Source organism: Macaca thibetana, chromosome 14 (genome assembly GCF_024542745.1).
Source record: "Macaca thibetana thibetana isolate TM-01 chromosome 14, ASM2454274v1, whole genome shotgun sequence".
NCBI lineage: Eukaryota > Metazoa > Chordata > Mammalia > Primates > Cercopithecidae > Macaca > Macaca thibetana.
The window spans coordinates 57,733,987-57,759,286 of NC_065591.1; the positions used below are offsets into that span (position 1 = coordinate 57,733,987).

The window sequence follows — 25,300 nt, forward strand, 5'->3', positions numbered from 1 at the left end:
AGTCTGCAGAAGTTTCTGCTGACTTTTGTTCAGCTATGCCCCATAAGGGCAGTCATTAGATTTTAAATCTTCAAAATATATATTTTTTTGACTCCATGTCTCACATCCAGGGCACACAGGTGCAATGGATGGGATTCCAAGGCCTTAGGCAACTCACTCCTGTGAATTTGCAGGATTCATCCCCCTCCATTGCTTTCATGGGCTGGTGTTGAGTGCCTGTGGCATTTCCAGGTACAGGGTACAAGCTGTTGGTGAATCTACTATTCTGGAATCTGGAGGGTGGTGGCCTCTTCTGACAGCTTCATTAGGCAGTGCCCCAGAGGGGACTCTGTGTGGGGGCTCCAACCCTACATTTTCCTTCTGCATTGTCCTAGTAGAGTTTCTCAGTGAGAATTCCAACCCTGTAGCAGACTTCTGCCTTGATACCCAGGTGTTTCCATACATCCTCTGAAGTCTAGGCAGAGGCTCTCGAGCCTTAATTCTTTCACTCTGTGCAGCCACAGGCTTAAGACCACATAGATGCCACCGAGACTTATGTCATGTTCCCTCTGAAGCAGCAGCCTGAGCTGTACCTGAGCTCCTTTGAGCTATGGCTGGAGCTGGAGTGTCTGGGATGGTGTCCTGAGGCAGCACAGTGCAGCAAGTTCCTGGGCCTGGCCCAGGAAATAATTCAGTCCTCCTAAACCTCTATGCCTGTGATGAAGGGGCTGCTGTGAAGATCTCTGAAATGCCTTTGAGGCCTTTCCCCATTGTCTCAGTTATTAGCCCTTGGCTCCTTTTTACTTATGTAAATTGCTGCTTGAATTCTTTCCCTGAAAATCGGCTTTTCTTTTCTACCACAGGTTGCAAATTTTCCAAACTTATATGCTCTACTTCCCTTTAAATGTGTAAGTTCCAACTTCAGGTTATTTCTTTGCTCATGCATTATGACCATAGCCAGGCCACATCTTGAATGCGTTTCTGCTTGGAAATGTCTTCCTCCAGATACCTTAAATCATCACTCTCAATTTCAAAGTTCCGTAGATCCCTTGATCAGGAGAACAATGCAGCCATGTTCTTTGCTAAGGTATAACAAAAGTGCTTTTGCTCCAGTTCCCAAAAAGTTTCTCATCTCTGTCTGAGATCTCAGATGCCCGGCTGTCTCTATACAAATCACTAACAGCATTTTGGTCACAACAATTCAACAAGTCTCCAGGAAGTTTGAATATTTCCTTCATCTTCCTGTCTTCTTCTGAGCCCTCCATACTCTTCCAACCTCTTCCCGTTGCCCAGTTCCAAAGCTGTTTTCATATTGTCAGGTACCTTTATAGCAATGTCCCACTCTTCAGTACCAATTTTCTGTATTAGTTCATTCTCAAATTACTGTAAAGAAATACCTGAGACTGGGTAATTTATAAAGAAGGGAGATTTAATTGACTCATAGTTCTGCAGGCTATACAGGAAACATTGTGGCTTCTGCTCCTAGGGAGGCCTCAGGAAGCTTCCAATCACGGTGAAAGGTGAAGGGGAAGAAGACATGTCTTACATGGCAGGAGCAGAAGCAAGAGAGAGAGAGAGTGGGGAGTTGCCACACACTTTTGTGTTAAACAATCAGATCTCAAGAGGACTCACTCACTACCACAAGAACACCACTAGGGAGATGGTGCTAAACCATTCATGGGAAACTTCCCCCATGATCACATCACCTCCCACCAGTTCCATCTTCAACTCTGGAGATTAAAATTTGACATGAGATTTGGTGGCGACACAGATCCAAGCCATATCAGGTGCATTTCAGGTGTTCTTTTTTAGGTATCTTGAAAAATGTAATGCATAGTTTTAACTATAATCACCCCACTTTGCTTTCTGAACTTATTAGAAGTTATTCCTTATGGGCTGGGCACAGGGGCTCACGCCTGTAATCCCAGCACTTTCGGAGGCCAAGGCAGGTGGATCACTGAAGACCAGGAGTTCGAGACCAGCCTAACCAACATGGTGAAACCCCATCTCTACTAAAAATGCAAAAATTTACTACTCTGGAGGCTGAGGCATGAGAATTGCTTGAACGTGGGAGGTTGCAGTGAGCCAAGATCTCATGACTGCACTTCAGCCTCGGTGACAGAGTGAGACTGTGTCAACAACAACAACAACAACAACAACAACAAACCCAAAAACTTGTTCCTTCTATCTATGTTTGTACCTATTAACCGACCTCTCTTTATCTACCCTCCCTCACCACTATACACCCTCTCCAGGCGGGTACCTATCATTCTACTCTTTACCTCTATGAAATAAACTTTTTTGGCTTGACATATGAATGAGAACATGCAATATGTTTCTGGGTTTTTTTTTTTTTTTTTTTTTTGAGACAGAGTCTCACGTTGTCACCCAGGCTGGAGTGCAGTGGCGCGATCTCTGCTCACTGCAAGCTCTGCCTGCTGGGTTCATGCAATTCTCCTGCCTCAGCCTCCTGGTAGCTGGGACTACAGGTGCCCATCACCACACCTGGCTAATTTTTTTTGTATTTTTAGTAGAGATGGGGTTTCACCACGTTAGCCAGCATGGTCTCGATCTCCTGACTTTGTGATCTGCCTGCCTCAGCCTCCCAAAGTGCTGGGATTACAGGTGTGAGCCACTGCGCCTGGCCTGCAATATGTTTCTTTCTGTGCTTGGCTTATTTTACTTAACCTAATGATCTCTAGTTGCATGTTGTTGCAAATGACATAATTTCATTTTTTTTTTAATGTCCAAATGCTATTCCATCATGTATATGTACACCATATTTTCCTTTTCCATTCATCCATTGATGGGCACTTAGGTTGATTCCTTATCTTTGTTATTGTGAGTAATTCTGCAACAAACATAAGAGTTTATGTATCCCTTTGTTATATTGATTATTTTTCCCTTGGATAGACACCCAGTAGTGGGATTGCTGAATCACATGGTAGTACTATTTTTAGTTTTTTGAAAAAATCTCTGTACTGTTTTTCCATAGTGGCTGTATCAGTTTACATTCCCATCAAGTGTGCAAGAGTTGTCTTTTCTCTGTATCTTCACCAACACCTGTTATTTTTGATTTTTTAATAATAGCCATTAGAATGGTTTAAATTTGCATTTCTCTGATGATTAGGAATGTTGGACATGTTTTCATACACCTGCCAGCCATCTATATGTCTTAGTTTGAGAAATGTCTTTTCGTGTTTTTTGTTTATTTTTAATGGGATTATTATTATTAATTATTATTATTTTTACTGTTGAGTTGTTTGAGTTCCTCGTATATTCTGGATATTAGTCCCTTGTTGGATGAATAGTTTGCAAATATTTACTCCCACTCAGGAGGTTCTTCCTTCACTCTGTTGACTGTTTCTTTTCCTGTACCAAAGGTTTTTAGTTTAATATTGTCTCATTTGTCTATTTCTGTTTTCATTTCCTGTGGTTTTGAGGTCTTTGCTATAAAATGTTTGCCTATGCCAGTGTCTGAATAGTTTTCGCCATGTTTTCTTTCAGTAGTTTTAGTGTCAGGTGTTATGTTTAAGTCTTTAATCAATCTTGTGTTGATTTTTGTATATAGTAAGAGTGTGGGGTTCAGTTTCATTCTTCCACATTTTAATCACATGGAGCACTATTAATTTAAAAGCACTTTCCTTCATGTATGTTCTTAAGGACTTCATTGAAGATCAGTTGTCTGTAAATGTGTGCATTTATTTCTGGGTTATCTATTTTGTTACATTGGTTTATGTGTCCGTTTTTATGTTAATACTGTGTTGTTTTGGTTATTAAAGCCTTATAATAGATTTACAGATCAGGTAGTATGATGCCTCCAGGTTTGTTCTTTTTGCTCAGAATTGCTTTGGCTATTCTGTCTCTTTTTTTGGTTTCATATGAATTTTGGGATTTTTTTTTCTATTTCTATGAAAGTGACATTGATAGTTAGACAGAGGTTACATTGAATATGCAGATTCCTTTAGGCAGTAGGATTATTTTAACAAAATTAATTCTTTCATAACATGAGCATAAAATTTCTTTCTATTTGTTTCTGTTCTCTTCAATTTCTTTTACCAGTATTTTATTTTGTAGTATTTCTTGTAGAGATTTTTTTATCTCTTTTATTGAAGAAATACTCATTTATTTACATATAACTGTCTTTAGTTTTGAAAACATATCTGAATATTTTATTATTTGCAATTTTATCACCTAAATAAACAATCCTTCATTTTCATATAAATTTCCTTTAAACAAGAAAAAATTGATCATGGCTATGTTTTTAAAAAGTCTGTTTAAATGTTTATGATCTTGGGCTGTGCTTAATTATTAATACATAGTAAGTTGCACCCTTTCTTCTGGTTTCTGGTGGAGGGCAAGGCATTAGCCAACATACTGAAGTAATTCTGGATGTAACCTTGTAGTACCCAATATGTATTGGCTTTAAATATGTGCATGTATTAAGCATGTATTCTTCTATCTTCACTGTTTTATTTGCTCAACTAGTTAATGACTTATTTTATTTTATTTTTCCAACTTTTGTTTTAGGTTCAGGAGGTACATGTGTGGGTTTTTTATACGGGTAAATTGCACATCATAGGGATTTTGATATAAAGATAATTTCATCACCCAGGTAATGAGCTTAGTACCCCAATAGTAGTTCCTTAATTTTCTCCTTTCTACAACCCTACATCTCAAGTAGGCCACAGTGTCTATTGTTCCCTTCTTTGTGTTCATGTGTACTGAATGTTTAGCTCCTGCTTATAAGTGAGAACATGCACTATTTCGTTTCCTGTTCCTGTGGTTAATTTGCTGAGGATAATGGCCTCCAGCTCCATCCATGTTGTTACAAAGCACATGATCTCATATTGTTTTTTAATGGCTGCATAGTATTCCATGGTGTATATGTACCACATTTTCTTTATTTATTCCACCATTGTTGGGCATTTAGGTTGATTCCATGTCTTTGCTATTGTGAACAGTGCTACAATGAACATGCACATGCATGTGTCTTTGTGGTAGAATTATTTATTTTCTTTGGGTATGTATCAAATTGTATATGGGATTACTGAATTGACTGGTAGTTCTAAGTCCTTTGAGAAATTTACAAACAGCTTTTAATAGTGGATGAACAAGTTTACCTTCCTACCAACAGTGTATTAGTATTCCTTTTCTCCATAGCCTCACCAGCATCTGTTATTTTTTGAATGTTTAACAATAGCCATTCTAACTGATTTGAGATGGTGTCTCATTATGGTTTGATTTGCATTTCTCTAATAATTGGTGATGTTAGCATTTTTTCATTTGCATGTTGGCCATGTGTATGTCTTCTTTTAAAAAGTATTTATTCATGTCCTTTGCCCACCTTTTTATGGGGTTGTTTTCTTCTTGTAAATTTGTTTAAATTCCTTATAGATGCTGGATTTTAGACCTTCATTGGATGCAAATAGTTTGCAAATATTTTCTCCCATACCTGTTTACTCTGTTGATAGTTTCATTTGCTGTGCAGAAGCTCTTTAGTTTAATTAGATCCTGCTTGTCAATTTTTGTTTTTGCTGTAATTCGTTTTGGTGTCTTCATCATGAAATCTTCACCAGGGTCTATGTCCAGAATGGTATTGCCTAGGTTTTCAACAAGGTTTTTATAGTTTTAGTTTTACATTTAAGTCTTTAATCCATCTTCAATTGATTTTTGTATATGGTGAAAAGAAAGGGTCTGGTTTCAGGCTTCTGCATGTGGTTAGCCAGTTATTCCAGCACCATTTATTGAATAGTGAGTCCTTTCTCCTTTGCTTGTTTTCGTCAACTTTGTCAAAAATCAGATGGTTATAGGTGTATGGCTTTATTTCCCGGTTCTCTATTCTGTCCCTTTGGTCTATGTGTCTGTTTTTGAGTTAGTACCATGCTGTTTTGGTTACTGTAGCCTCAGTATAGTTTGAAGTCAAACAGTGTGATGCCTTCAGCTTTTTTCTTTTTGCTTAGAATTACTTTAGATATTTGGGTTCTTTTTTGGTTTCATGTAAATTTTAGAATAGTTTTTTTTTCTAATTCTGTGAAAAATGTCATTGGGAGTTTGACAGGAATAGCATTGAATTGTAAATTGCTTATGGCAGTATGGCCATTTTAACAATACTGATTCTTCCTATCCATGAGGATAAAATGTTTTTCTATTTGATTGTATTATTTCTGATTTATTTCTAGGTATTTTTGGTAGCTATTGTAAATGAACTACCTTCTTGATTTATTTTTTTTCCAATTTCATTATTGGTATATAGAAACAGTATTAATTTTTTGTATGTTGATTTTTTGTCCCACAACTTTACTAAATGTATTTCATCAGTTCTAAGAGTTTTTTTGGTGACATCTTTTGGTTTTTAAAAATAGAAAATCATGTGGTTTGCAAAGACAAGCAATTTGACTTTCTCTTTTCCAATTTGGATGGTTATTTCTTTCTCTCACCTGATTGCTTTGGCTAGGATTTCCAGTACTATGTTGAATTGTAGAGCTGAATGTGGGCATCCTTTTTTGTTCCAGTTCTTAGAGAAATGGTTTTCCATTTTTCCCCATTCAGTATGATGTTATCTGTGAGTTTGTCGTATATGGTCTTATTATTTTGAGGTATGTTCATTCTATGGGTAGTTTGTTGAGAGTTTTAATCATAAAGGGAAGTTAACTTTTTCACATTTTTCTGCATTATTGAGATGACTATATAATTTTTATTCTTTACTCCATTTGAAGACTGAAACAAAGGTTCAACCCCCCCCGACAGACTAATGGACCCTTAATATGGTTTGGCTATATCCCCACCCAAATCTCATCTTGAATCCTAGTTCCCATAATCCCCACATGTTGTAGGAAGGGCCTAGTTGGAGGTAATTGAATCATGAGGGTGGTTACCCCTATGCTGCTGTTCTCATGATAGTGAGTGAGTTCTCACAAGATCTGATGGTTTTATAAGGGGCTTTTCCCCCTTTTGCTTGGCACTTCTTGCTGCTGCCATGTGAAGAACGACATGTTTGCTTCTCCTTCTGCCATGATTGTAAGTTTCCTGAGGGCTCCTCAGCCAGGCTGAACTGTGAGTCAATTAAACCTTTTTCCTTTATAAATTGTGAAGTCTTGAGTATGTCTTTATTAGCATAAAATTAGTGTGAAAATGGACTAATACAACCCACTAGGCTAAAATACCCCCAAACCTTTAAGTTTCTGGTCATAGTGAGACAGATTGGTGATATCCCACTCTTGGCTTCCCCTTACTTATTATTACCAGATTTTCTCAAAAGCCAGCTTGTCAGAACAAAAGATAGGAAAACATCTCCACTTATTTCATTTGACCACCTGACACTACTCCTTCTGTTTTCATGGTTCTGGCATGGCAGTTCTCCTTGTCTACAAAGCATTCCTTTCTGAGAAATGACTGCTGGCTGTGGACTGGTTTTGACCAGTTTACTGAGTGTGCCCAGAGAGGTGGCTCTGTGCCCTATGTTTCACCTTTTTTAGGTGAAATTTGAAAATTTGGTCACTTTATGGGCTCTCATATGTCACAAGGGATTTAGTTATCCTTTTTTATTTTTAGTTTTGCTGACTGGGTTATTTCAAAAGACCTGTCTTCACATTCTGATTTTTTTTTTTCTTGCTGGATCTAGCCTATTGTTGAAACTTTCAAATGCATTGTGTATTTCGTTCAATTAATTCTTCTATTCTAGGATTTCTGTTTGGTTCTGTTTTATATCTATCTATGGTAAATTTCTCATTTGTGTTCTGAATTGTCTTTCTGATTTCTCTGTATTGTTTTCCAGAGTTCTCTTGTATGTCACTGAGCTTCTTTAGCATCAAAGTTTTGAATTCTTTCTGCTGAGATTTCATGAATTTCTTTTCGATTAGTATCTGTTGCTGGAGAATTATTGTGTTCCTTTGGAAGTGTCACGTTTCCTTGCTTTTTCTTCTTCCTATGTACTTACTTTGATACCTGCACGTCTGATGTAACAGTTGCTTTATACATTTTTTAAAAATTTGTTTTTGGAGACAAGGACATTTTCCTGAAGACATATCTATGGTGCTGGTTGGGTATTGCAATTTAGCTTTGATTCTGGGTGCATTTAATAGTGTAGTCTCTGTATTATTTCTTTGGCTGTAAACAGTGTCAGTGATGTCTGTAATTTCCTCAATGACTCAGGGTGTAGTTGTTAGTGAAGGTTTTGATGAAGTTTTGCTGAGAACTGGAACACCAGGTAGGCCAGTCTTCAGACACCAGTGGTGGCAGCAGTGGGCTGAGCGTGCCTGTCTTTGGGCCCTACAGGACCAGCATTAGTGGGTTGAGGCAGGCCAATTATTGGGCCTCCAGGTGGCTTGCTCTAGTGTTGGGAATATCAGTGGAGGGTTGGCAGGTTGGGTGCGTTCTTGAGCCCCTAAGGGGTGGGTGTTGCTTGGGCAATGGCAGTAGCAGTGGTGGAACAGCACTTTGGGACCCAGGTGGTCCCCACTGGTGTTAACAGTGGCTGAAATGGTTTGGGCAAGCTGTTCCCCAGACCCACAGGTGGCATATGTAGGTAGATGCTAGCTGTGGTGGCAGTGGCAGGTGAGTGGGTCCAACTTTAGACTCTAGGAGAAGTGCTCAGATGCCACCAGTGGTGCACTGGACTGGGAGAGTCCCAGACTCCTGGGTGATGTGCTCAAGTACTTGGGTGGGGGTAACCAGGCCTGCCTGTGTCCTCAGGCCTCTTGTTGGTATTAAACACATTGGCTACGGTGTGCAGTAGTAGGGTAAGCCTAGGTGGAGGAGGCAGTGGGTGTGCTACTGCAGAGGGTGGAGTTGCTTTTCCTGGGGGTAGCCATGGGCAGGCAGCTGGGGGTGTGGGCTTTTAGTGTACCTCAGCCCATAGCAGTCTACACCTACAGCAGTTGCAGGCAGCAGAACTTGTCCTCAGGATAAATGAGAATGTGCAACCATTCCTCTGCAGGGGTGGGGCAGAATCGCTGCTGGTGTCTGCCATATTGGCCCAGGTTGCAGGGCAAGATGCAGTCTGGTGTGGGCTAGGCTCTCAAAATGGCGTCTTGTTGTTGTGTGCAGGACTTCAGGGCTTGTGGGACCCAGCATGACCTCTCTTTCTGAAGCAATGCCTTTGTGTGGTTTCCAGGGACTCCCTATGTTATTCTTGGGGCCTACAAGGGCCATGCAGCTCTCCATTGGCTAGGATTATAGGATTTCATGGTGGGAATGTGGACCACTGGGAATCTCTCACTTACATTTTCCCTGCATTAGGAAGTCTCTTCTGGCTCTTCACTGATCTTGGCTAAGCAGACTGCCTTGCTCCCTGCCTTTCCCTTGCTTTAGGTGTTTGTTGCCACTTCTCTGTTGAATTCCAGTGTTTTCTCTTGGATGATCTATTCAAAGAGTGATTATCTCTTCACTATTTTGGTTCTTTTAATTAAAGGAGGTAAGAGATGCTTCTAATCAGCCATATTGGCCCCTGTTTTGTTGCACTTTTGACTGATAGAATTTCTAAGCACAGGCATCAGATAAAAATTTAACAAATGACTTGGATGGTCAGATGACAGAACTTGGGAACAAAAATGCAGTTGGAAATTTAATGGGTACCTACATGCAAGGGAACTAACTGCAGAGAGGCTGAACCCTGTTCTCCAAACTGATAATAAACTGCCCAAGTTATTAAATTATTGATAAATTCACAATCATGGAAGAGTTCCCCTAGGCACTGGGTTAAAAGAACAGCAGCTGGAAGCCAGATAAATTGAACAAATATATCATGTGCTGCAAAACAAATGGAAAGGAGTTTACTATATATTTTATGGTATAAATATAGAGAAGACAGCTATCTACCACAACATAAAACCAACAACCATTAGAAGAATATAACAGATTTCAGAGTCACTATAATTATTATTTATAATGTCCTATTTTTGAACAAAGTGTCTAAAAAACGCAAAGAAGCAGTAAAGTATAAGCTATGTCAATGAAAAATGGTGGTCAATTGAGACTGACTCCAAATAATTGTTGGATTTAGGCGACAACGACTTCAAAGAATGTATTATAATATGTTCAAAGGCTTAAAAATGCATAAACAAACCAACATAGAATCTAATCAGAGAAACATAAACTATATAAAAAAGGATAAACTCTATAGCTGAAAAAATACAGTCACTGTAATGATAAAATAACTAGATGGGTTTAAAAGTAGTTTACAGATGGCAAGCAGGAAAAAATTAATTAAGTATATAATGCCTGTTCAAATGTTTTATCTATTTTTAAAATTGGGCTATTTTACTTCTTATTTATTTATAAGAGTTCTTTGTACATTCTTGTTCAAGAGTTGGCAAGATCTTAAAGGCCAGAGAGAAATATCTTGGGCTCATTGGCCAAACAATCTGTCATAACTACTCATCTCTGTCACTATAATACACAAGCAATACAGATGGTCAGCCAACGTTTGTAATTTTCTGATCTCTTTTCTGAACATAAGGCCTAAGTGAGATATATATATATATACTGCAAATATTATATCCGTTTCTGTGTTTGTTTGCTGTCACTTAAAGAACAAATGTTTTAAATTTTGATGAATGTATCAGTCAGCATGGGCTGCCATAACAAAATACTTAGACTGGGGGCTTAAACAATAGACATTTATTTTCTTATAATTCTACAGAAACAGGATGCCAGCATGGTCAGTTTCTGAGGTCTCTTCTTTAGGTTTTTTTTTCTGCTTCTCTTCCTCCTTCCACCTTAAGATAGCCCCCAGTGTCTATTGTCCCCCTTTTTTGCATCCATGTGTTCTCATCATTTAGCTTCTGCTTATAAGTGAGAACATGCAACATTTGGTTTTCTGTTCTTGTGTTAGTTTGCTAAGGATAATGGCCTCCAGCTCCATCCATATTGCTGCAAAGGACATGATCTTGTTCTTTTTTAGAACTGCATAGTATTTCATGGTGTATATGTACCACATTTGCTTTATCCAGTCTACCATTGATGGGCATTTAGGTTGATTCCATGTGTATTAGTCTGTTCTCATGTTCTCATACTGCTAAGAAAGACATACCTGAGACTGGGTAATTTATAAAGGAAAGAGGTTTTTTTTTTTTTTTTTTTGAAACGGAGTCTGGCTCTGTTGCCCAGGCTGGAGTGCAGTGGCATGATCTCCACTCACTGCAAGCTCTGCCTCCCACGTTCACACAATTCTCCTGCCTCAGCCTCCTGAGAAGCTGGGACTACAGGCACCTGCCACCAGGCCCAGCTAATTTTTTGTATTTTTAGTAGAGACGGGGTTTCACCGTGTTAGCCAGGATGGTCTCAATCAGGAAAGAGGTTTAACTGACTCGTAATTCCACATGGCTGGGGAGGCCTCACAATCATGGTGGAAGCAAAGGAGGAGCAAAGTCACATCTTAGAAGGTGGCAGGCAAGAGAGAATGACAGCCAAGCAAAAGTGGAAACCCCTTGTAAAACCATAATATCCTATGAGACTTATTCACTACCAAGAGAAAAATATGGGGGAAACCACTCCCATGATTTAATTTTCTCCCACTGGGACCCTCCCACAAAACGGAATTATGGGAGCTACAATTCAAGATGTGATTTGGATGAGGACACAGTCAAACCGTATCACCATGTCCTTGCTATTGTGAATAGTGCTGCAATAAATACACATGGGGATGTGTCTTTATGATAGAATAGTTTATATTCCTTTGGGTATGTATTAGTCCATTTTCATACTGCTCTGAAGACATACCCAAGACTGAGTAATTTGTAAAGAAAACTGTGAGATTAGTAAACTAACAGTTCCACATGGCTGGGGAGGCCTCCTAGTCATGGCAGAAGGCAAAGGAGGAGCAAAGGCATGTCTTAATGGTGGCAGGCAAGAGAGTGTGTGCAGAGGAGCTGCCCTTTATAAAATGATCAGATCTAGTGAGACTTATTCACTATCACAAGAACTTCATGGGAAAAACCTGCCCCATGTTTCAATGACCTCCCACAAGATCCCTCCCATGACATATGGAGATTATGGGAGCTACAATTCAGGATGAGATTTAGGTGGGACACAGCCAAACCATATCAAGGTATATACCCAGGAAAGAGATTTCTGGGTCAAATGGTAGTTCTGTTTTACCTCTTTGAGGAATTACCACACTGCTTTCCACAATGGCTGAACTAATTTACACTCCCACCAACAGTGTATAAGCGTTCCCTTTTCTCTGCAACCTCACCAGCATCTGTTTTTTTTTGACTTCTTAATGATTGCCATCCTGACTGGTATGAGATGGTATCTCATGGTGGGTTTGATTTGCATTTCTCTAATGATCAATGATATTGAGCTTTTTTTTCATATGCTTGTATGTCTTCTTTTGAAAATAGTCTGTTCACGTCCTTTGCTTTTGTGGGCTTTTTGTTTTTGTCCTGTAAGTTTGTGTAAGTTTCTTATAGATTCTGGATATTAGACCTTTGTTGGATGCATAGTTTGCAAATATTTTCTCCCATTCTGTAGGTTGTCTGTTTACTCTGTTGATAGTTTCTTCTTTTGTTGTGCAGAAGCTCTTTAGTTTAATTGGATCCCATTTGTCAATTTTTGCTCTTGTTATATTTGCTTTTGGTGTTTCCATCATGAATCTCTGCCAGCTCCTATGTCCAGAATGGTATTGCCTAGGTTATATTCCAGGGTTTTTATAGTTTTGCGTGTAAGTCTTTAGTTCATCTTGAGTTTTTTTAAATGTAGTGTAAGAAAGGGGTCCAGTTTCAATCTTCTGCATATTGTTAGCCAGTTATCCCAGTACCATTTATTGAATAGACAGTCCTTTCCCCATTGCTTGTTTTTGTTAGCTTTGTCAAAGATCAGATGGTTGTGTGTGTGGCCTTATTTGTGGATTGTCTATTCTGTTCCATTGGTTGATGTGTCACTTTTGTACCAGTTCCATGCTGTTTTGGCTACTGTAGTCCTGTAGTATAAAGTTGAGTATTATAACGTGATGCCTCTGGCTTTGTTCTTTTTGCTTAGGATTGCCTTGACTATTTGGGCTCTTGTTTGATTATATATGAATTAATTTTTTTTCTAGTTCTGGGAAGACTATCATTGGTAGTTTAATAAGAATAACAAATTGCTTTGGGCAGCATGGCCAATTTAATAATACTGATTTTTTCCTATCCATGAGCATGCAATGTTTTTGCATTTGTTTGTGTCATCTCTGACTTCTTTGAGTAGTGCTTTGTAATTCTCATTGTAGAAATCTTTCACCTCCCTGGTTAGCTATATTCCTAGGTATTTTATGCTTTTTGTGAATGGGAATGCCTTTCTGATTTGACTCTCAGCTTGGCTGTTGTTAGTGTATAGGAATGCTAGTGGTTTTTGTATGTTGATTTTGTATCCTGCGACCCTGCTGAAGTTATTTATCAGATTAAGGAGCTTTTGGGTTGAGACATTGGGGTTTTCTAGGTACAGAATCATGTCATCTGCAAACAGAAATGGTTTGACTTCCTTTCTTCCTATTTTAATGTCCTGTATTTCTTTCTTTTGCTTCATTGCTCTTGCCGGGACTTCCAATACTCTGTTGAATAGGAGTGGTGAGAGAGAGCATCCTTGTTTGTGCCAGTTTTCAAGGGGAATGCTTCCAGCTTTTGCCCAATCTGTATGATGTTGACTGTGAGCTTCATGGTTGGCTGTTTTCATTTTGAGGTCGCTATTTGTTCAGAGATTCCATTTCTTCCTGATTCAGTCTTAGGAGAATGTTTGTGTCCAGGAATTTATCCATTTTTTTCCAGATTGTCTAGTTTGTGGGCATACAGGTGTTTATAGAAGTCTCTGATGATTATTTGTATTTCTGTGGGGTCAGTAGTAATATTTCCTTTGTTGTTCCTAATTGTGTTTATTTGAATGTTCTCTAACACTACAAAATACTTAGAAAATGAATATTTGTTGAATGAATGAAGCCGTTTACTGTTTTATATTTGCAGTTTAGTATTCTTTAACCTGAAGTATCAAAGTATACTTAGAACCAATATTTGACTATGATATAATGCATTATATTATACTCCCATTAATTATCAAATGAAAGTGCACCACCCCCTAGACAAAATGAAAAAAAATCGATCATCTGAGAATTGACAAACTCTTAAAGATTATGTGTGTTTTTGTGAGTTGAACTGCTCAATATTCACTTGAGAAATGTGATAATGATTCCTGCTGCTTCAAATTCACATTTGAATCTCTAGAATCTTCAGAGATTTATCCCCAAAGGCAAAAAACAATATAGGGTGGCTACTATAAAATGACAAGGAATCTACATTTATAAGTGTAAGATGATTAAATTTTTTGTTTGTTTGTTTTGAGACGGAGTCTCACCCTGTCGCCCAGGCTGGAGTGCAGTGACGCGATCTCCACTCATTGCAACCTCTGCTTCCCGGGTTCAAGCAGTTCTCCTGCCTCAGCCTCCCGAGTTGCTGGGAGTACTGGTGTGCACCACTGAGCCCAGCTAGTTTTTGTATTTTTAGAGATGGGGTTTCACCATGTTGGCCAGGCTGGTCTCGAACTCCTGATCTCATGGTCTGCCCACCTTCGCCTCCAAAAGCACTGGGATTACAGGCTTGAGTCACTGCACCTGGCCAGATGATTAAATTTTTATTTCACAAGGTAAGACTTTGGATTTGTGGGCGAATCTGGTGTAATGAATTTCATTTTTTCCATTTGAGAACATTTTATTCTCTAAAGTTGTGTGTGTACTCACAAGTCACAATTAAGAAACAAGACAGATGTAATCTTGCAATTAGCTAGCAAGTAACTTTAGCTGAATTAAATTAAGTTTCTGCAGTCAATTTAGTGTGAATTAACAGGCATAAGTCAGTTTACCAAGACTCTTCATTTACCCACCCATAAGAACAGATACTCACATGGTCTTTTACTGCTGTCTAAACTTGGCACTCAGCCATAATGCTAATATAAATTAACTAACTGTGAGTCTCATTTTGTCACCCAGGCTGGAGTACAATGGTGTGATGTTGGCTTACTGCAACCTCTGCCTCCCAGATTCAAGTGATTCTCCTGCCTCAGCCTCCTGAGTAGCTGGGATTACAGGCATGCACCACTATGCCCAGATACTTTTTGTATTTTTAGTAGTGATGGGGTTTCACCATGTTGGCCAGGCTGGCCTTGAACTCTTGACTTCAAGTGATCCACCCATCTCAGCGTCCCAAAGTGCTAGGATTACAGGTGTAAGCCACCATGCCCAGCCAAAGACTGTTTTTTTTTGGAGACAGGGTCTCCCTCTATCACCAAGGCTAGAGTGTAGTGGTGCAATCATGGCCCACTGTAGCCTTGACCTCCCAGGCTCTGGTGATCCTCCCACCTCAGCCTCCTAAGTAACTGAGACTACAGGTGCACACCACCAAGCCCAGCTAATTTTTAGAGGCGAGGTTTTGCCATGTTGCACAGGTTGGTCTCAAATTTCTGGACTCAAGTGATCTGTCCACCTCAGCCTCCCAAAGTGTTGGGATTACAGATGTGAGCCACCATGCCTGGCCCAACTAGACACTTCAGAGAAAGATAAGGCTGTAAGACCAGACAGCTTGGAGATGAGGGTCAAGCTGGCCATCAGCAGAGTGTCCTTGGTAAACTTCTTATATTTCTAGGCTGAAACTTTGTTCTTCTGTATATTATGTCCGAAATAATATGATTTGATTCTATAATACTTCAATTTGTTAACACTGTTATATTAGGAAATGATTTGGTTTGACTAAATATCTTAATTATGTTCTGAATATTAATCATACAACATTTTGCATAGTGGTTAAATTGATATTTCAACCTACTTGATATAATAATATTTTAACTGGAAATAATAAAAGTAGTTAATCAATGTATACTAGGTGACTTCATTCATAAACACAACTTGAAATTCCTATTTCTTCCTTGTCCTATGAAGAAAATCGTATGTCTCTTTTAAAAAACTAGTGTTGTTTAAGTGGTAAACATTATAAACTATGTAACTAGCTAGGCATCTCTTTTATACATCAGTTGTACATTTCAGAGAACTGAAATGTTAATCTGTTATCTACTGATTTTCAAGTGTACTAGATTTCCTGGTAAATATTTTCCAACCATGCTATAAATGTAATGGTTATACAATTTTATACGAATTACATTGTACAATTTTATACAAATTACATTAATAACATAGTTATTATGGAAATTGACTGGATTCAAACTACGTGGGATTCAGATCTGGATTCTACCACTTGCTATGTAACCTTAGGAAAGTTACTTAACATTTTCAAACTTAGCTTCCCTATCTATAAAATGGTAATAATAAAAGTGCTTAATATTATTTTATGGAAATTAAAATAGATACGTCTGTATATATAATGTATATAATACAATAATATATGTTATATATTATATACATATAGATACAATTCTTAACCCTGAGCCAGTATTTTGATAGGCATTCAGTAAATGTTAGCTAATATTTAAGTTTTCATTAATCTTACATTAATATATTTTAATCATTTTTGTTATATGTACCATACCTTTTATTATTCTTGTAAGTCTTATGTTTTAAAATCTTTCTCTTTAAAGCAACTTTAAGTATATTTCATTAAAAATACAAATTGAAAAGTATACACATTATTTGAAGCAATTTTTTGGTGTTTCTTCTAAAACAGATTTTAAAATACAGAAAGACTCATTACCCACAAATATATAAACAATGAAACCCTAAGGTAAAAAAAAAAAGTCTAAACTTTCCTTGAGTGATACATCTGTTCATATTAACCTTCATGTATATATTAATGAAGATGAAGCCATCAAATTTATAACATTTTAATGTGCTGTCCTCATCATGGGTTCATTTAGTCAGCAGCTACTCCATCTCATGGATTCCCTGAAGGACGGGAACCGCACTGCTCTGACAGGATTCATCCTATTGGGCTTAACAGATGATCCAATCCTTCGAGTCATCCTCTTCATGATCATCCTATGCATCTACCTGGTAACCACATCTGGCAATCTCGGCATAATTATTCTTATCAGAATCTCTTCTCAGCTGCATCATCCTATGTATTTTTTTCTGAGTCACTTGGCTTTTGCTGACATGGCCTATTCATCTTCTGTCACACCCAACATGCTTGTAAACTTCCTGGTGGAGAGAAATACAATCTCCTACCTTGGATGTGCCATCCAGCTTGGTTCAGCGGCTTTCTTTGCGACAGTCGAATGCTTCCTTTTGGCTGCCATGGCCTATGACCGCTTTGTGGCAATTTGCAGTTCTCTGCTTTATTCAACCAAAATGTCCACACAAGTCAGTGTCCAGCTACTCTTAGTAGCTTACATGGCTGGTTTTCTCATTGCTGTCTCCTATACTACTTCCTTCTATTTTTTACTCTTCTGTGGACCAAATCAAGTAAATCATTTTTTCTGTGATTTTGCTCCTTTACTTGAACTCTCTTGTTCTGATATCAGTGTCTCCACAGTTGTTCTCTCATTTTCTTCTGGCTCCATCATTGTGGTCACTATGTGTGTCATAGCCATCTCCTACATCTATATCCTCATCACCATCATGAAGATGCGCTCCACTGAGGGGCGCCACAAGGCCTTCTCCACCTGCACCTCCCACCTCACTGCAGTCACTCTGTTCTATGGGACCATTACATTCATTTATGTGATGCCCAAGTCCAGCTATTCAACTGACCAGAACAAGGTGGTGTCTGTGTTCTACACGGTGGTGATTCCCATGTTGAACCCCCTGATCTACAGCCTCAGGAACAAGGAGATTAAGGGGGCTCTGAAGAGAGAGCTTGGTAGAAAAATATTATCTTAATGATGACTATTTTTTTGTAGAATTTAATATAATGATATCCCATAGATATAATAATAAAAGGAAATTGAGTGCCTGTCATTGAAATATATGTTTATATATAGTTAACTAGTACAGAGCTTTTTAGTATATGCAGCTAGTGGATTTTCAGACACTAAGTAGTAAATCAGAGGTCCATAGTTAGTTACCTTTAATAAAATTAAGTTAAATGTATAATTAACAAAAACAAAATGTTTCACATGACAGAATACTTAATATGCTAAAAATTAAAAAAAAATGTTATTCACATTTATTTTTCAAAAGTAGTTATTTGCTGTAAGTTGAGGTTACTATACTTTAAAATCATTAAGACTGTGTCCATTTTCAACAGCAGCTTATCCTGAAATGTGTGTGATAACTAGAGTTATGACTAATTACATTCTGTGAGGAAATGACAAAGTGGAACCAGAAAATAAAATTGCTAGGATCATTTTTCTTGCAGTAAGTTTATCTGTTGGGGATGGGCTTTGTGGACCCATAAAATTCTAAACTGTGTTCTTGACCTCTGAATTTGGCCTTGGATATGTGAAGTCTCTAGAAAAGTAAAGGGGAGATGCCCCTGAGTTACCTGTGGAATCCTCCATCAGGCCAAAAGAGGTGACTTCCTCTGCAGGGATCATCAGTGTTCCTGAACTCGTTAAGGATTGAGTGGAACAAACTCTTGGAGTGATTTGTTCATAGTTAGGTCCACAGCCTGCTAAGGATACTTAAGGGAAGTGGACCGTTCCATCCCAAATAATCTTAATCTTCCTCTATATGCCAATGACTACCACATTTGTTTCTCTTTCCTCATCCTCTCTTTGGCTCCTAACTTGCTGTCCTGCTGTAATATGCACCATCATTGAATCAATGTATTATTATTATTATTTTTGAGACAGATTCTCACTTTGTTGCCCAGGCTGGAGTGCAGTGGTGCAGTCTCGGCTTACTGCAGCCTTGAGCATTTGGGCTCAAGTGATCCTCCCATCTCAACCTCCTGAGTAACTGGAACCACAGGCATGGGCCATCATGACTAATTTTTAAATTTTTTTGTAGAGACAGGGTCTCCTTATGTTGAGCAGGCTGGTTAAACTCCTGGGCTTAAGCAATCCTCCTGCTTTGGCCTCCCAGAGTACTGGGATTACAGGTGTGAGCCACTGTGCCCAGCCCGAATCAATTTACTGATTCAGAAAACTTATAGTGATTTATTTTTTTCTTCTCTACACTCCTACACTGTGTTACAAATTCTTATACATTCTGAGTCCAATATTTATTTACAGCTTCTCTTCATCTTCATTGTCAGCACTTCAATTTCAAGTTACCACGTCTTACATTTATTTTACAATAGTACCCCTGGATATCTAATTATTATGTGTCAACTTGACTTGGCTATGGTGCCCAGTTGTTTGGCTGAACATCAGGATAGATATTGCTGCAAAGGTATTTTTTAGATGTGATTAACACTTAAATCAGTAGCTTTGACTGAAGCAGATTACCCGCTGTAATATGAATGGATCTTTTCTAATCAGTTGAAGGCCTTAAGAGAAAAGAATGAGGAACCTTCAAAGAGAAAGAAATTCTGCCTCTAGACTGCCTTTGGATTCAAGACTGCAGTATCACCTCTTGCTGGAATTTCCAATCTGCTCATCTCCTCTGTGTATTGAGGATTTGCTAGCCACCAAAATAATCGCATAAGGGTAATTCTTAATTTCTCTCTCTCTCTCACACACACACACAAACACACACACACCCTTCACATACACAGACACATACACACTCACACATGTATACACACATCCTATTGAATCTGTTTCTCTGAAGAACCTTGACTAATAAACCCTAGCCAGCTTTCTACTTTGTTTCTCACTCTCTTCCAATCCTCAATACGCTAACCATAAATTTAAATAGATTAGTTCAGATCCTGAATATGGCCTTTTTTTTTCATCTCTCACCACTCTTCCTCTCGGCCCTAAGCACAAAACTCTAAAAACTAATTATTTGGTCTTGTTTGGTCTTATTTCAAATCCTTAAACATGTGTATTTTCTTTGATGTCTCAAGACCCTCTTATGTGCAGTACCTCTAACTGAAACGCATTTCCCCTCTCACCTGGGTAATGCTTACTTACGCTATACATACCAACCTAAATTTTATTTCCCCTCATGTAGGAAGCCTTCTTGGGGCTCCAGATCAAATCAGGTATGATATTTTTCCTCTTTTCCCATGTATCTGATTTTCACACAGTTCCTGGAAAAATAAAAACTCCTCCAGAGCTATATATAACTGTGAGACAGTAAAAATACAACTAGCATGTGTATTGTGGGTGTTCCAGAAGGACAGGAGGATTAAAGAGGGACTGAGCAAGTATTCAAAGAAACAATAGCAAAAAACTTCCTAAATTTTGTGAAAGACATATAGAGCACAGATTCAGGAAGTTGAGAAACCTCAAATAGGATACGCCCAAGGAAATCCATGCTAATTAAATTTTAAAAACTAAAAACAGAAAAGCCTTTAAAGAACTAGAGAGAAAGAATTTATTCTTATAGTGGAAAACCATTTAGAAAAGACAGAGAGTTTCTCATCTGATACCATAAAAACAAATGAGGGTGGAATATTTTTCTTTTTTTGCATTTTTATTGTATATATTTAAGATGTACAACATGATGTTTTGGTATACAAGTACGTAGTTAAATAATAACTATATTCAAGCAGACTAACGTGTCTATTACCTTACATAGCTTTGTGTGTGTGTGTGTGTGTGTGTTTGTGTGTGTGTGTGGTAGAAGCACCTAAAATCTACTCTCTTAGCATACTTTTAGTATACAATACCCTAACTATAGTCCACATGCTATATAGCTGTAGACTTAATTCATCCTACGTAGCTGCAACTTTGTACCTTTTGACCTAGATCTCCCACTTCCCCCACACTTTGCTCCAGTCTACTATTTTTTTCTATCTACTGAACATTTTTTTCTTACATATAAGTGAGATTATGCAGTATTTTTCTCTATCTTCTTTATTTCACTTAGCATAGCATCATCCAGATTCATCCATGTTGTCGTAAATGAGAGAATCTCCTTGTTTTCTTTTAAGGCTGCGTCATATTCCACTGTGTATATGTAACACAATTTCTTTATCTATTTACCCATAGATGGGCACTTAGGTTATTTCTGTATCTTGGCTATTTTGAATAATGTTGAATGAACATGGGAGTGCAGATATCTCTTTGTCATCCTGATTTCATTTATTTTGTGAATATACCTAGAAGAAAGATTGCTGAACTATATGTTAGTTCTATTTTAAAATTTTGGAGGAAACTCCACATTGTTTTTATTATAGCTATACCAATTTATCTTCCACCGACAGTGTACAATGGTTCCCTTTCCTTCACACCCTAACCAACACTTGTTACTACTTGTCTTTTTGGTGGTAGCCATACTTTCAGGTGTGAGAAGATATTTCATTGTGTTTTGATTTGCATTTTGCTGAAGGTTAATATTGAACACCTTTTCAAATACATGTTTCAAATATATATAGGCCATTTGCATATTTTCTTTTTGAAAATATCTATTCAGGACTTTTGCCTATTTTTTAAACCCAGTTATTTGTGCTTTTTGTTGCTATTAAGTTGTGTGAATTATATATTTTAGATCTTAACCCCTTATAATATACATGTTTTGCAAATAGCTTCTCCCAATTCTGTCTTTTCATTTTGTATTCATTGCTGTGCAGATTTTTAGTTTGAAGTAGTCCCAATTTTTTATTTTTGCTTTTGTTGCCTGTGCTTTTGGTGTCAAATCTAAAATTAATTGAGAAGACCAACATCAAGGAGCTTTTTCCCTATGCTTTTCTCTAGGAGTTTTATAGTTTCAGGTATTTTGTTTAGGTCTTTAATCCATTTTGAGTTGATTTTGTGTATGGTATAAGTAAGCATCCAATATTATTCTTTTGCGTGTGCATATGCAGTTTTTCCAAAACCATTTATTAAAGACACTATTCTTTCCCCATTGTGTATTCTTGGTGCCCAGTGGAAAATTAATTGACTATATATGTTGATTTATTTCTTGTCTTTCCATTTTGTTCCATTGGTCTGTGTGTATGGCAGTACCATACTGTTTTGATCACTTTAACTTTGTAATATAATTTGAAATCAGTAAAAGTGATGCTTCTAGCTTTGTCTTCTTTGCCTAATACTGCTTGAGTTATTTGAACTTTTTTGAGGTTCATAAGAATTTTATGACTTTTTTCAATTTTTCTAAAAAGATCATTGTAATTTTGACAAATTTTATTATGTCTATAGTTTGCTTTGGGTGGTATCTATATCTGTCAATACATGAACAGGGATATTTATTTGTTTCTTCTTCAATTTTTTACATCCATTTTAAAATAATTTTTCATGTATAGATTTTTTACCTTCTTGGATAAATTTATTCTTAAGTATTTTATTCTTTTGGTGCTATTTAATATTATAAATGGGATTGTTTTCTTAATTTATTTTCACATATACCTTTGTTCATATAAAGAAGTACAACTGACTTTTCTATGTTGATTTAGCATCCTGCAACTTTATTTGATTCATTTATTAGTTCTAATGTGTGTGTGTGTGTGTGTTTGCATGTAGTCTTTAGGATTTCATACAGATATGATAACGTTATCTGCATACAGATACGTTGCATCTTTCTGATTTGGATGGCTTTTATTTTTCTTTCATGACTAATTTATTTGGCTAGGGCTTCCAGTATTATGTTGATTAGAAATGGTGAGAGTGTGCATCCTTGTCTTGTTGCTGATTTTAGAGAAAAATATTTCAGCCTTTCACTACTGAATATGATGCTAGCTGTGGGCTTGTCATACATGACCTTCGTTATGTTGAGGTATATTTTTTGATACATAATTTTTTGAGAGTTTTATCCTGAAGGGATGTTGAATGTTGTCAGATACTTATCCAGCATTTATTGAGGTGATCATGTGATTTAAATCCTACATTCTGTTAATGTGGTGTATCATATTTATTGTTTCCATATGTTGAACCACCTTTACATCAGAGGGATAAATCGCACTTGATCATCATGTATAATATGTTGTTGAATTTGTTTACTAGTATTTTATTGAAAATTTTTGCATCTGTATTTATCAGGGTATTCGTCTGTAATTTTTTCTTGTAGTGTATTTGTCCATCCTTGATATCATGGTAATGCTGACTTCACAGAATAATTTTCAAAGTGTTGCTTTCTCTTGAATGTTTTGAAAGAATTTGAAAAGATTGGCATTAATTATTCTTAAATGTTTGGTAAAATTCACGATCCATTTTTTCCTGGGTCTTTCTTTCATGGAAGATAGTTTATTACTGATTCAAATTCCAAACTCCTTATTGGTCTGTTCAGATTTTATTTTTATGTTAGACATACGTAAAAAATATAACACCTATGTTTCTAGGAATTTATCCATTTATTCCAGGTTATTCAATTACTGGTGTATAATTTTTCACGGTAGTCTCTTTGTATTTCTGTGGTATCAGGTGTAATGTATTCTCTTTTAGTTTGGATTTTATTTACTTATGTCTTCTCTTTTATTTTCTTAGTCTAAGGGTTAGCCAATTTGGTTAATTTTTACTCAAAAAATCTCTCAATTTGTTGGTCTATTTTTTTCTATTTTTTTAAATTCATTTCAGCTCTGATATTTGTTATTTCCTTTTATTAAAGCACACTTTGGGCTTAATTTGTTTTTCCTTTTCTGGTTCCTTGAGGTGTAACATTAAGTTGTTATTTGCAACTTATTCATCTGACTAATATGGATAATATTAATATGGGTTTAATATCCAAAGTCTACAAGGAACTTAAGCAAATTTACAAGAAAAAAATGAACCACCCCATTAAGAAGTGGGCAAAGGACATGAACAGACACTTCTCAAAAGAAGACACTTATGCAGCCAACAAACATATGAAAAAAAAGCCCAACATCACTAATAATTAGAGAAATGTAAATCAAAACCACAATGAGATACCATCTCATGCCAGTCAGAATGGCAATTATTAAAAAGTCAGGAAACAACAGATGTTGGCAAGGCTGTGGAGGGATAGGAATGCTTTTATACTGTTGGTGGGAATGTAAATTAGTTCAACCATTGTGGAAGACAGTGTAGTGATTCCTCAAAGACCTAGAACCAGAAATGCCATTTGACTCAGCTATCCCATTACTGGGTAAAGACCCAAAGGAATATAAATCATTCTGTTATAAAGACACATGCATATGTTTGTTCTTTGCAGCACTATTCACCATAGCAAAGACATGGAACCAACCCAAATGCTCATCAATGATAGACTTGATGAAGAAAATGTGGTACATATACACCAAGGAATACCATGCAGCCATAAAAAGGAACAAAATAATGTCCTTTGCAGGGACATGGATAGAGTTGGAAGTCATTATCCTCAGCAAACTAACACAGGAACAGAAAACCAAATGTTTTCACTCATAAGTGGGAGCTGAACAATGAGAAAACATGGACACAGAGAAGAGAACAAAACACATCTGGGTCCTGTCAGGGATGAGGGCGGGGGCAGGGATAGCATCAAGAAAAATAGCTAATGCATGCTGGGCTTAATCCTAGGTGATGGGTTAATAGGTGCAACAAGCCACCATGGCAAACATTTACTTATGTAACAAACCGCACATCCTGCACATATACCCCAAAACTTAAAATAAAGTAAAATTTAAAAGTTGTTATTTGAGATCTTTCTTTTTTTAATGTAGACATTTACCACCATAATCCTTCTTAGAACTACTTTTGATTTATTTAGTAAGTTTTTAGATATTATGTTTCCACCTTCATTTGTCACAAGATACATTTTTATTTCCCATTTGCTTTCTTCTTTGACTATTGGTTGTTCAAGAAAGTGATATTTAATTTCCACATATTTGTGATTTTTACAATTTATTTCCTGTCATTGATTTCTGGCTCCTTACCATTGTGGTCATAAAAGATGCTTGATATGATTTTAATCTTTTAACATTTATTAACACTTGTTTTCTTGCTTTACATATGATCTATCCTAGAGAATGTTTCATATGCATTTGAGAAGAATGTGTTTTCTGTTGCTGTGGGATGCAATATTCTGTATATGCCTGTTAGGTTCATTTGGCCTAAAATCCATAGTCCTTTTATTGTCTTTGTGTCTGAATAACTTATCTGTTATTGAAAGAAAAATATTGAAGTCCCCTGGAAGTATTGTACTGCTGACTTTCTTCCTTCAGATTACTTAATAATTGCTTTATGTATTTAGGAGCTCTGACCTAGGGTGCCTATGTATTAATTATTGCTTTTTCTCTTGGTAAATTGCCATATTTATCATATAATTATCTTCATTGCCTTTTGTGACAGTTTTTGACTTCAAGTCTATCTTATCTGATATAAGTATAGCTATTGCTGCTGTCTTTTGGTTTCCGCTTGTGTGGTATATCTTTTTCCATCCTTTCACTTTCAGTCTATGTTTTCTTTAAAGCTGAACTGAGTATCC

The 25,300-nt window shown here is 37.1% G+C and overlaps 2 protein-coding genes across 2 annotated transcripts in view; one reads left to right on the forward strand and one right to left on the reverse strand.

The window, feature by feature from the left end:
• Window positions 1-25,300, reverse strand: part of RPL27A (ribosomal protein L27a) — a 1,008,958-nt gene that overhangs the window by 915,441 nt on the left and 68,217 nt on the right. The window lies entirely within an intron of this gene.
• Window positions 16,826-17,770, forward strand: LOC126935160 (olfactory receptor 5P2). The gene has a single exon (XM_050756359.1). The coding sequence runs from the start codon at window positions 16,826-16,828 to the stop codon at window positions 17,768-17,770; it is 945 nt and encodes a 314-aa protein (XP_050612316.1).